General features: G+C 40.2%; 2 protein-coding genes across 2 annotated transcripts; one reads left to right on the forward strand and one right to left on the reverse strand.

Moving 5' to 3' along the window:
• Nucleotides 1–1,091: 1,091 nt before the first annotated feature.
• On the reverse strand, nt 1,092–6,299 carry mtrf1l (mitochondrial translational release factor 1-like). The gene is made up of 8 exons (XM_069659008.1): nt 5,574–6,299; nt 5,386–5,465; nt 5,157–5,261; nt 4,868–4,946; nt 4,443–4,606; nt 4,049–4,166; nt 1,718–1,854; nt 1,092–1,524 (listed from the first exon to the last, which is right to left on the reverse strand). Exons 1-8 carry the CDS (start codon nt 6,001–6,003, stop codon nt 1,312–1,314), a joined length of 1,326 nt encoding a protein of 441 aa, XP_069515109.1. The 5' UTR covers nt 6,004–6,299; the 3' UTR covers nt 1,092–1,311.
• A 2,141-nt stretch (nt 6,300–8,440) lies between these two features.
• On the forward strand, nt 8,441–11,943 carry fbxo5 (F-box protein 5). Its single transcript, XM_069659147.1, has 6 exons — nt 8,441–8,522; nt 9,246–9,871; nt 10,119–10,289; nt 10,625–10,715; nt 11,029–11,247; nt 11,369–11,943. The coding sequence occupies exons 2-6, from the start codon at nt 9,270–9,272 to the stop codon at nt 11,627–11,629; spliced, it is 1,344 nt and encodes a 447-aa protein (XP_069515248.1). The 5' UTR covers nt 8,441–8,522; nt 9,246–9,269; the 3' UTR covers nt 11,630–11,943.
• The last annotated feature ends 1,202 nt before the right edge of the window (nt 11,944–13,145 follow it).

Consider the following 13,145-nt stretch of genomic DNA (forward strand, 5'->3'; position numbering starts at 1 on the left):
CCACTGAAGCATGTACAGGACAAAATCAGCAAAGAGATAAGAGGTACGCCTTTGTCCACAGGGGTCGCCAAAATCTAGACAAACCGAAAGTTACTCACAGGAGCTTTAATAAAAAAGTACAAACCGCACCATGAAACCCAAAGTAGGAGAACATACTTTTGTGTATTATTTGTCTAGGACTGGTTAATAGTTTGGACGATGTCCCTCACTTCAAATTAAGGGAAACTAAATTATACATCATACAAAGATAATAGAGCAAATACAGTCTACTAGCACAAAAATGCTTAAGAATTAACTTGTTCCAGCTCCTCACATGAGAAAATTTTCTGGTTTTCTTTATCTTCTACAACATTAATCTTAACATGTTTGGGTTATGGGCTGTCGTTAAGAGAAACCAGCAATTTGAGTAAGTCAACTTGGATTTTGGGATTTTTTTATCAATGTTTTGTAATATTTGAAAAACCAAACAATATCTGTATAATATAATATATTATCTGGCTATTCAGAGAAAGTAATCTGCTGCAAATGTATTTATCTTAAAAATAATAATTTGCCAGTGCTAAATGATAATTGAGACATATGCGTTTCTAGCTTTGATGTCAACATGACAGTACTTGCTTTTACATGAACTTAAATTAAACACCAAAACCCCCCAGCTTAAAAAAAGAAATAGTTTTTCCCCGTTTGATGTGAACAACTTGACTGGCCAGCACAGAGCACTGCTTGCAACTCCATCCAACACCTTTGGGAACAACGAGAAGCTGACTAAGATCCAGGCCTTATCGCCAAATATGAGTGCCAAAACTCACTACTGCTCTTGTGCTGTAATAGAAAAAAAATCAATGCAGTCAGGTTCCAAAATCTTAAGGAAAGCCTTTCCAGAGCGTGGGCTGTTATAGTAGCAGATCGGTGCCCACTGTTTTTGGATTGAAATATTTAGTAAACACTTAAGTGTAGTGTTTGGGTGTTCACATTCTTTTGGCTATAAAGTGTGCATGAGTTTACAGCTCTTCAAGGCATGACAACACACACAAAATACATACTGTTACTGACTAAACATTTGGTCACAGTTGAGTCACTTTATTAGCCACATTAATGTTTGTGCTGATTTAGCATGTCATGATTACGTAAATTAAAATGCCTCTTATATATGGGTAGAAGCATAAAACTTAGTCATCCCACAAATAATCCTTAACGGTCCATTTCCTGATTTTTTCCTGCAGGATTAGAAGCAGAGTAGGACTGACCAACATTACAACATGTGGCCAAAAGTTTCCCTTCCACCAGATTCCATGTTCCTCAGAGTCAAACTCATGATCCGCTCTGGTTGTTTTCTCCCAGCAGTTCCATGAGCGTTTCCTGGTTGGAGAACTCCTGCAGCGAGGAGTTCATCTCGTCCAGCAAGTCCTCTCCCAGCAGGAAGCTCTTGATGTCGTGCACCGTCATGCTGATCCGGTGGTCTGTTATACGGTCCTGGGCGAAGTTGTAGGTCCGAATCTTCTCCGACCTGCCTCTTGTGCCAATCTAGAGGAGGAAACAGAAGACAGGAGCAAAAGAAAAAATGAACCTTTCATCTCTTACTTTTCATGTTTTACTTTATTTTCTACCTTTATTTCATAAACAACCAATATCTCAGAAAGAAGGTATAATTTGTCACACCTGTGTTTTATAATTCATGTCTCCACCTGTAAACTACATCATACTGTATATATCTCACCTGTATTTTACGCTGGTTGTAGCGTTTGCTGGTCTCCTCCTCCAACTTCATGCCGTACAGTTTTGCTCTCAGAGCCTTCATGGCTTTCTCTTTGTTCTTCAGCTGGGACCGTTCCTGCTGGCACTCTGCTACCACGCCTAATAAACACACACAAGTGTTAAAGTACGGCTCTTGTGTTTCAAGTTTCAGAAATCCTTTCAGAAGAGGACGCTGTACACGGGGCGCCTGCTCTACTAACTGAGCTAAACCAGCGCCCCATGATAAATGTTTTTTTTAAGTGTCACTTTATTTTCAGTATCAATTTTTATTACCAGAATTAAAAAGGAAAGAAATCGAACAGATCCAATCTGATCCTGGAACAGTTATTCCAGGTCTGTTAGGCTCCAGGCTCCTCATTTAGGACCCATACAGACCTCTAACTCATGCCTCTTGGTTCGCAAGCTGTCCAACCCTATGCCTCACCTACATAGAAGTAGTCTTTTTCAGTGTTCTTAAAAAAACATAAAATGTTTTATATAAATAATTTGATTTGATCCCTTTAAAAGAGAGAGCCTACGTTCTTTACATTTTGAAAGATGTGTTTCAAAGTCTGACAGACGTGTTTGAAGCAAGAGAAGGTTGATGAAAATATGCCATCAAGTTGCATTATTGAACTTTTACACAACCCATATTTTGAGGCATCACACATCCCACTGAATAAAGTTTTAAACTTATTGTGTTTCCAGGTGGAAGAGACATCACATGAGCGGAAGTAGCGGCTGAAGGGTTGGCCCTCTTTCCTGGAGGGGGGCAATAAAGGCCCTGTACAGACCTGGTATTATCATGTGTCCTGGGTAATCTGATCACAAGTGGTCAGCTCTAAGCCCAGCAGTTCACGCCGAGCATTACCTAGCACCAGCAGAACAACAGCACCAAGCCAACAGAGGGCAGCAACACAGAGCCCTAACAGCACCCAGAAACAGAGCCACAGCAGCAGCTACAAGAACAGGAAGTGATGATGAGGAAGCCTAGACAGTTACATGCACATCTTTGGTCACTATGGCTACCAACTCGGACGGTCCTGCTTGAAGGTGAACTTTGGGAAAGCGACGGGGGGGGGGGGGAGTTTGGGCTGTTTTGTAATGTAGAGAAATGAAGTCATGATTTTGTGTAATTTCATCCTGCTGGTCTACAATGTAATTAGACCTGCACTTGACAAGCTGGTTATGCACAGCTCTCCCTTAATTTCAGTGTGTCATATTGTTAACAGCATTGTGCTGATAAGCCCACAATATTATTGTGGGTAATAATATTATACAATATTATTATAAAAGATATGAGACACTTGTTTCAAACACAATTTGCTCTTATATGTTCTTTAATACTTGGAGGGTACCATCCATCCATCCATTATGTATACCGCTTATCCTGATCATGGTTGCGAGGGGGCTGGAGTCTATCCCATCTATCTATCTATTGGGCGAGAGGTGGGGTACAACCAGGACTGATCGCCAGTCAATCACAGGGCTGACACATACCTAATGTACTTAGTTAAGGCAATTTATGTAAAATCAGAAACTCAAAAATCTTTCCCCAGCTTTACAGACATGATTGCTGCTCTTTGGCTAAATGTGTTTTTACGCTTTACACTGATCTACACAAAAGATCTGAGTGCTTCCTCCCCCACTGTGTAAACCACCTGTGATATGGTAAAATAGCCTAAAAAGGAGTGAAAGTAGACAGCCTAATATAAACTCAAAGTAAAAGCATTCATTACTGTGCGACGGTGTGCTATTTTGGCCAGGTCTCCCTAAAAAAAATTCAATCTAAAAGGGACTTCCTAGATAAATAAAAGTCAAATAAAAAACAATGCAGACCCATGCAGACAGACAGCACTTGTGTGTTTAATGAGTGTTGAGAAACTTCTGCATTACCTAGTGTTACAGCGGGCCATTATGTGATTGTGAAAAACGTCCTGTATTCATTTGCTTAGTTAAATAAAAAAAATGTGTTATTTAAAGACTAAACATCCAGGAAATGTCATAAGAGGAGGAGGAAGTGGCATTTCCAATGTAAGAGAAACTTAAAATTAGAATTGACATACAGCAGGAGACTTGGCCTTTTCAGTCTTTTACAGTCTGTTGTTCTATCTGGCCAACTTCGCTCTCTATTAAATAAACTTTTTAACAGCACTGTGATGTCACTGGATAGAAAAGGTTTCCTAAATGTGTAATTGTAAAAATGTTTTTCAATTTAAGACCAGACCAATAGAAGCCATGCCTGTTTAGGCCCCAGCTTTTTAATAAGCTTAATAAGCTATAAAGTATGTTTGATTCATTACAGAGTTTTTACCTGTTGGCAGGTGGACTATTCTGACTGCACTGTCTGTGGTGTTGACATGTTGACCTCCAGCTCCACTCGCTCTCATGGTGTCTATCCTCAGGTCCTTTGGGTTTATTGTGAAAGAGATCTAACAGGAAAACAAAAACACTCATATATTACTAACATCTCATTATGTCAGTAAAAATGCGGTCTTTATTTAGAACAAATTAGGTAAAACGTAACCAAAAACATAACATTTAGTTATTTTTTGCAGTTCCTTACTATGATTGTCAAACACAAAGAGTTAGCAATAAACTTTTACTTTACACCACATTTTTTAATGAGAAAAACTGGGTAGTTTTAACAGCAAAAGTGAAAACAACAGAGATGGACAAACTGTCTGTGTTTGTGCCATCAGCTGTACCTCGGTGGGTTGGGGCAGCACAGCCACAGTCATGGTGCTGGTGTGCACTCTGCCCTGTTTTTCAGTCTTGGGAACCCTCTGAACTCGATGAACTCCAGCCTCGAACTTCATCCTCTTGTAGCTCTGAGGGCCGCTGATGCTGACCGAGGCGCGACGGAGTCCACCTGGTTACGGTTGAGCAATAAGTACGACAACATGAGGTTATTTAAAATGTTCATAAAATAACAGCTAAGAAAATAATGTGCAGCGTTATTGCCTCCTTTTTGACAATATTTGCAGCGATACCTCGTTCCCTCACCTGTGTGTTTGTGACAAAGGAAGGACTCCCCCTTGTGTTGGAGTCAGTTATTGCAATAGTGGTTGTAATGTACTTTGACATCTTTGAAAAAACACAAACATGCCTAAAATAAGCACAAGCCACTGACCTAATTCACTGGTCATATGCTCCAGGGTGTCGAAGGACCAGCCGTGGTGCCCAGCATAGCCATGGTACATGTCAAACACCTACAGAGGAGACAGGTTAGCTTTTAAAAACACATGCATTGTAGTTTTGTTTTGTTGGGGTTTTTTTTGCTTCATTTCTAGCCCTCCCTTATTACCTATTCTTCAATCCCTCTTTCCTCATACTAAAGTTTCTATTGATTTCCTGATTAGAGATGCACAACTATTATTTAAGAGGCTAATATTTTCATAAGACAGTTTAAAATATTGAACCTCAGCAGTGAACAGCATGGCCTCCTGACCCCCGACTCCAGCTGTAACCTCCAGGACGAGGTCGCTCAGATCTGCCTCCTCCTCAGGGATCAACAAATCCAGGATCTGATTGGTGGAGCGAGTTGATGTGACAGATAGGGAAACAAGACAGATGTAATGTGTGAAGAAGTGAACACGGTTACTTCATAATGCAGCAGCTTGTTGCAAAAATAAAATGACAGAGCTCTACCTTTTGACTTAGATCTTGAATATCTTGCAGACAGCTTTCTCTTTCCAGCTCTGCCAGTTCTCGGAGGGCTGGGTCTTCATCTTTGAGGAAAAATAAAATTTGATTATAAATTATGAAATATATCCGACCCAGTACCCTTTTTTTTAACACTTTGTCCTCTTTGTTTGGCAGCAATGGATCAGTCTCACCTTTCAGCAGCGTCTCAGTCTCAGCAATCTCCTTTTGTTTGGTATCCAGCTCTCTGATGCTCTGGACCAGAGGAGCCAGCAGGGACAATTTGGTCCTCTTGGCCCTTAGTTCGTCCTGACTGCACTGCTCATCCGTCAAATTGCTGTTGAATTCTGTCAAACATTCACTGTACTCTGCCTCCATCTTCTTCAGGTAACTCTGCAGTGACCTCTTGGCAAAAAGCTCTTCCACTGTCAGTAGTTTAGCCACCATCAATCTTGAACCAGTGTGGAGAGTTCTTAAAGATCTGCAACAGTGACTATTGGTGTGTTCTTGGAAACTAGAAGTTTGGCTGATGAAACATGGTGATTTATGAAAACGAGGTTTCCACAGACTAAAGGCAGAGTCCTTTCCTTTTGGGAGAAGGTTTATGGCTCTTCTGTAAGCCATTGCATGGGCAGATTCACTATATGACAGAGCAGAAAAATCCAGACATGAACTGGCTTTGGCGCATTCTCCTCTCTAGTCTGTAAGGGACATTTGGCCTACTTTCCTTCAAAAAGTGTTTTTAAATTTTATTTTAAACAATGATATATGTCTCGCCCCTGTTATATTAAGATATATTCTATATTTTTAAAAGGCAATCTTGAATTCGGCTTGGTTATTATAGACAAAAACGGTTACATTTTTTGTAAATCTATATCTTTGAGAGTAGGTTCATACCACCAGCAAAGCCCGTTTCTTGTTTACGGTAGTAGGACGACAGCCTCAACCGAACCTAGAATTTGAATTTGAAAAACTATGTTAAATAAGTGGATCGCTAGCCTGTGTTGTTAAGGGGGTGGGCTACAGACTAATAAACCAAATAAGAGCCTTTGAGAAAGTACTCTATACTGAATCTCTAAATCCCTTTAAAATCGGTCAAATGCATCCTTTTTGTTTTTTCTGTCATCGGAAGAACCGGACTGTTTATTACGAAACAGCTTTCACTCAAATGTTATCTAAAGACCGTCTAGCAAGCGGTTGTTAATGCTTTGTATAAAAATAATGCTCCTTTACCACCTTCTTGTTGGGCGCAGACATGTTGAATCCGACACGCATGCGCAAAAGACAAGACATCTTCTTCTGTGGAGAAATTACAGCAGGTTCAAGAGTGATTTCACTCATTACTTCTCCACAAAAGATAAAACGTCCATAATACATCTCTCATTCGGATAGTTACGTATGCCAGAATTTGGACAAGATGGGACACGAAAAAGACAAATTAAACAAACTAATGACTCCAAAAAATATATTATTTTAGAATTACTTTAGTGGCCCTCTACATGACTTGACGTCTGGATAAGAGAATGCTGGATGACTTCAGCCCTGAGCATTTCAGTGTTTCTTTTTTAATAGTGCATACCCATTTGTATAAACCAGGTACCAGGCAATTAACCTGAGTCTGTACTCTCCTGTGGTTGTAACTGAAATACCTGTGTTGAATTGTAAATAGGACTTTGAATTGTAAATAGGATTCATACTGGGATCATCATTTAATTAGCATTATGCACTCCAGTATGCAAAAATGTTAAGTGTCAGCCAGGGCTCGCAACTCTTACTTACACAACTTCACACTTTCTCTGTCTCTGTCTGTCTCTCACTGGCCTCAAACGGTTTCTTAATGCTTCCCCTGTCAGCATGTTCAACCTTTGTATCATACTTTACTGGACTTTACATTGAACATTAACATACTGAAATAAGTAGGCCTATATGGCTTAATTATGACTTAGGTGAGGCTTTGTTGACTTCCTGGTGTTTGACTGATACGCACAGTAAGACCGTGCATTTAAAGTAAAAAGTAAAAGAATGTGATTCAGTGTTTTAACTTTTGACTTAACAGCCACATCCCCCACCTCCCCCTGTCTGGTTTCAATGAAAGAGCCAGTTAACAAATTCCATGCAGGGGTGTGAACTGAACTATCCTTTTGATGTCTCTTGGCTCTCTTTTCAAACAGTGGGATTCCCGATACATCTGAGAAAAAATTATTTAACCCTCTTCCAGTCTCATATTTTGTGTTTGCTATAAAAAGAAAAAGAAAACACTCATACTGGTACACCAATAGGCCTACATAAGATTTGAGTTTCTGCTGAATAGTGTGATGCAACCTTAAGACTGTTCTCTACAGGGAAATTGTGGTATTTCTTGCACAACAACCTCTCTGCCATACATTGCAAATGTGACAGTACTGTTTAAGGTTTTTATACTTTAACAATATTCTTTATCATCTGAGTCACAGCAACATTATAACAATAAATCTTCCAGCCTTTTCAGAGACTTAAAAAACATGTATGTTACACACTGATAGCTAAACAATGAGCAACCCCTATATCATTTGATTTGATTATAAAACAAGACAAAGGCAAATATAGCCTCTAATTTGCCCAAAACCATTGTGCAGTATTTGAAACTGTATCATAAAACATGAACCATACCATATCAGGAAATCCCCTTTCATTAGAGAAATGTTATATGGATCTTTGAAGGTTTACAGTCCACTACCGTTACAATATATATGTATATATTACTATTTAACCTAATTTTCAATTCGGCTAAGGTTCTCTCACTTGAAACATAGTTTATGTGGACTAAAACCACTGTAACTGACTGAAGATGCAATTTCACTTCGTATTTTACGTTGGGAGGGAAAAAACCTATTGGAAAAACCATACTACGTCGACTGCGCACTGACGTCACTACACATCATTTTCTCATCTGCCATTGGTTGATGTTTTAAAGGGACAAACACCCACTTCAATGCGATTGGTTTGCGCCTTTTGTGCACGGATTTCAAATGAGAGGCGACAACTGGCGGATTTTCAGTTGCCGAGCATTTAATCCGGGCAGGGAGAATATCAGACGAAAGTTAGCTTAGCGGCTAAAAGGAGGGAAGCGATAGTCTGTGGATAACGATATCGACTAACGTGAGGTAAGAGACTTCACTTAATATCTTATTGCTTCCACACTGCTTATGTTGGTATAAGTTAGTTTGATGTCCTCTCAGCAAAGTGCTACTCGGGGTACTAGCTGGGTAAGCTGTTTGTCGGCTGGCTTTGGTAATTAAAATACTAACAATACAGGGCGAATCTATGCTGAATTTTACTTTATACTTAATGATGCTTTAGTTCTGTAGTTGAATAAAAGCAGATAAAGTAGGTTCGCGAGCGTCTTAGCTACAAGCTGCTTCCACACTCGTCAGTTGTACTCAGGTCAGTCACATTAACTATGGTTAAGTGACACCAAGCATTCAACCTTTTAATGTACATTGGATCACAATCCAAGAGGTGTTTTAGAATAAAGCACCAATTTAACTAATGCATTTAAAGTCTGCAAACCAACCCCCCGCCTGTTTGTGCATCCTGCTGTCTTTCCGCCAAATCCTCCTCGCGCCAAAATCTGTTTAAATTCTGCAAAATATTTGGCGGAAGATTATCTGATTACATTCAATGTATACATATACAGTTAAATATTAATGTAACCGTATGTTGTTTACATATTTTACGTCTGGTAGCTTACTTGTTAGCTTTAATTAGAGGTAAAGTTATAGCTAAGTTTGCTTACATGATGGAAGCCATGTTGCTTTGGCAGCTACATTTACTGTTTAAAACCTATGTAATGCTAATATAATAAATGTATTTGTCTTTTTATCCAGATATATACCTACTGCACTGTGTGTATGTTTCACTGCAAGAAAGTCACCATGAAATGCCCCAGCTACGAGTCCACCAGGGCGAACAATATGGAGAAAAGCTACGAGGTACTTCACTTCAAGGCCTCCCCAGTGAAGGAGCCCAGCCCCATCAAACCTCACTGTCCACCTGCAGGAGTGACCACAGTGTTGTTCTCGCTCAACAACAACACAAAAGCAGTCCACAACAAGGAAAACAGCACCAGCAGGGAGCCCAACAGGACTCAAGATGAAGTGTTTGAGGACAGCGGCTATCTGTCTCTGCAAAACAGCCAGATTGAAGAAAATCATGGGGAGGAACAGGACAATATGCTGGGGAAACCCACAGCAACGCTCCTGTCTTCTGCAGCTACACATTACGAAAAGACAATATCACCGAAGAATTCTCCCTCCAAATGTCTCACAAATTCGAGCCGCACAGTGTTTCAGGTGGCAGCTTCCACTCCTGTGGATTGTCAGAGGAGGAGAGCAGCAACGTATTCACTATCATCCACCCCGTCCAACCATCACAACGACCCCAACCTTCCGATACTGAAGTTCCAGCGCGATGTGTGTGAAAAGCTGGCCAAGAGCTATCAGAAGAATAAGAGGTATGAATATATTCTCCTTTTGTGACATAAAGCTGTAAAGCTAAAAGGCATTTTCTCCCTACTGTTGTTAAATAGTTATATACAGTGGGAGGTAACAGTTCTTGGTTAGAACAACACCTTTCTACTTTCAGGATATCCTACCATTGGAAATATTGTGGGGATTAGTTTTTTAGTGCCTTCCGTTCCCCCAAAACCTAGTTCAAGTTCCATGAAAGAAGTAAATAAAAATAATTCCCCCCTGTCTCAGGTATGACTGGAGCATCCCCTCACAAGTAGCAGAAGATCACCTTTTGGATCGGGTGATCGGAGGCCAGATGGGCCTGGAGTACGTCGACATGTTTTCATCTCTGCTGTGCAGGAACATGAGGGGCATCTTGAGCAACATCTTGGCATTGCTGAATGACATGGACCTTATTAGGTAAATTACAAATTTGTCACTATTTAAAGGAAAGGGTTAAGTCTTACAAGAGATGGCCAACATCTGATTTAGATTCTTTTTCATTAGATAAAGGTAGAAGAATGTCTGCATAAAACCATGCATAACAAAGCAGTGAGCAATACAACTGATTTTGTACTTTCAAAATACAAGTAGGACAGTGATGTAACATCACAACATTCTAACAACCTTCTGAAGGACTGTTGTAACATCAAGAAATGTGCATGGATGTAAAATTTATTGTAGAAACTTGTCAGAAATTCTACTTTGTCTTATCGGTTGTATGTTCAACATGTATTCTGACTCTCTCCTCACAGCTGTAAGAAGGTGAGCAGGACATGGAGGAGGATCATCTGTGAGGATTCATCCGCTCTGAGCAGATGTCAAAGAGCCAAGCAGGCACTCGGGGTGAGGAGACGCATACAAACCCACACATGTGCACTCACTTTAAAGAAACCGCTAAGACTACCTGTTAAATGTTACCTAGCATCATTGTTAGGATTCTTGTTTAGCATCAAACACTTGTATACATACAGAGGACTTAAACTGTCTGATCCTGACATGCCTGTTGTAATGTCACAAACTTGAAACAACTGCTTTTAGTCTCCTCAACAACCTCATGTAGCTTTTTAGCTTCAAAACCTGAAATACTAAATGAGAGCCTAAAGCAATTTCCATGTGTCCTTCATGTTCTAATAAGTGAACTGTTATTCTCTTTCAGGAGTCAAGGAGCTCTCTGTCACAGAGGGGTTTGGGTCTGACCAGAGATGTGGCTGTGTCCAGGCTGGTGCTGTCCAGCATGCAGACCCTGGCCTCGTCAAGCACTCCAACATCTTCATCCTCATCTTCCCTGAGCTGCAGGCACAGCAGACGGACAGCTTCCTCTCAGAAGGGCAGCACGCCTAACTCCCAATGCACACGCTTCAATGACTACATTCAGGTGAGAACTTGTGTACAGATTCGAGCTGCAACTAACACATGGGAAATGCTTAAATCAACATTTCATTTGTTGACTCTAGCTTTAACAAACGTTCATGCCTTTTTGTTTTCCCTCTGTCCAGGCCGCCGGCAGTCTGAAGCAGCACGAGTCTCTGCGTTCCTGCAAGCGCTGCGGCTCACCGTCGACATACTCGCCTGAGGCTCAGAGGGCCACGTGCATGCGCCTCAGCTGTCAGTTTGACTTCTGCACCCACTGTCAGCTGGGCTTCCACGGCTCGACCCCCTGCAGAGTGGTGCAGCCAAGAGTCCACGCCACCTCCACAAAGGCGAGCCAGATCATACCAGGCAGCGCTCGCAGCAAGCGGAACGTCCGGCGCCTGTGAGGGAGCTTTAACAAGGTTTTAATCACTGACTGTTTTAACTGCACCGGGTCATCTTTATCTGCACAGCTTGGACAGAGAGGAATGTTTTAACATAAGCTCGGCTTGGAATGGCATCTGTGTGTGCGCACTGTGGGAACAAAACTCTAAAACTCTGGCTGCACCGAGTAAACCGACTGAAGCACTTGATACACTGCTGGGACAATCAACCAGGAAGTGTCATCTGGCTGAAACTGTTGTCGTCTGTGAGCGACAAACGCACGTGATGCCAAAAAAGAAAACCGAAAATGTACAGTTTTATTATTTTTAAAAATGAAATGGATGTAAATATATTGTATTTTAATTAGTCATGTTATTGTTTTTTTTCTCAATAAAAGTTGATCCTAAGGCGGTCTTAAAATGTTAATATTTACTGTATTTGTATTTCCTGTAAATATACATTTCATGAAACTTAACACGTTTTTCTGTCTCTTCATTGCTACGTTTATCTCTGTTTTTAGGAAAGCTAGCTTCTCCGTCCACTTCATTCATTATTGTTGGTGTTTGTATTATCAAAAAATATAAGTAAATTAGCAACACAGTTTTCAACACTATATTTTTAGAAATTAGACTTTGTTTGGTGTTAGTTAGTTGTTAATTAAGCAATATCACAAGAGAGGGAGTGATGTACTGAATATCATCATGGCTGTGATTCGGTTTTAGGCCGCAGATAATCACAACCGTGATGATATTCAGTACGTCACAACCTCGAGTGTGATTTTGCTTTTATACAACAGTTAAACAAGCAGCAAATAGTAGTAAACAGTAATAATCATCAACAGATTCATTTTGCTCCACTAACTCAACTAGTTCCACAACTTAACTGAAACTGGAGTTTTGTTGCCAAGCAACCCAAACATTCTCCGGCACTCTGTGTCTGCAGGTTACCACAGATCAACTGTTTTTAACTGTTTTTTCATGTATATTTATCTGTAGGTTTTAATTTAATTTAAATCATCAACCAGTGGAATAAGGGTTAGGAGTCTGTAGAGTCTAATAAGAGCCTGCTGTGAGATTCAGAGCTACCAGCTTGATTAATGTAGACATACATGGTCAGCTGTAACGTTTATTATCAGTATTCATGTGGCTGAGGCGGAGTGATACGCAGAGTGAAAAGTCCCAATGATGTACTCTTTATCGCCACGGGATGCCGCTTATCCCATCAGATGAATTAGTTTGAACTAACTTGTATAATCTGTAATAAACCAAAAAAATACAGAGAACAAAGTTTAAGTAGTGTCATTCAAACAAATACATGGTAACAAGGAATTAATTTGTAGTACAAAAGTCGAATAGGAATGGCTGAAACATTAAAAAATATATGTTTTTGTCCGTGTATGTCTTCATCAGGGCTTTTTAAACGGATTAAAACATGTTTGTCATTTTTCAGGCAATCCCTCACTCATATGGGTGTGTAAATGTAATATGTAATAATATATCACCAGATGTCACATTTACCACTGTTATGAAAGGGAACATT

The sequence above is a fragment of the Semicossyphus pulcher genome, unplaced genomic scaffold, assembly GCF_022749685.1.
Source record: "Semicossyphus pulcher isolate SPU_LCO1_2020_fin unplaced genomic scaffold, fSemPul1.0.p SCAF_12, whole genome shotgun sequence".
In the NCBI taxonomy this organism is placed as follows: Eukaryota; Metazoa; Chordata; class Actinopteri; order Labriformes; family Labridae; genus Semicossyphus; species Semicossyphus pulcher.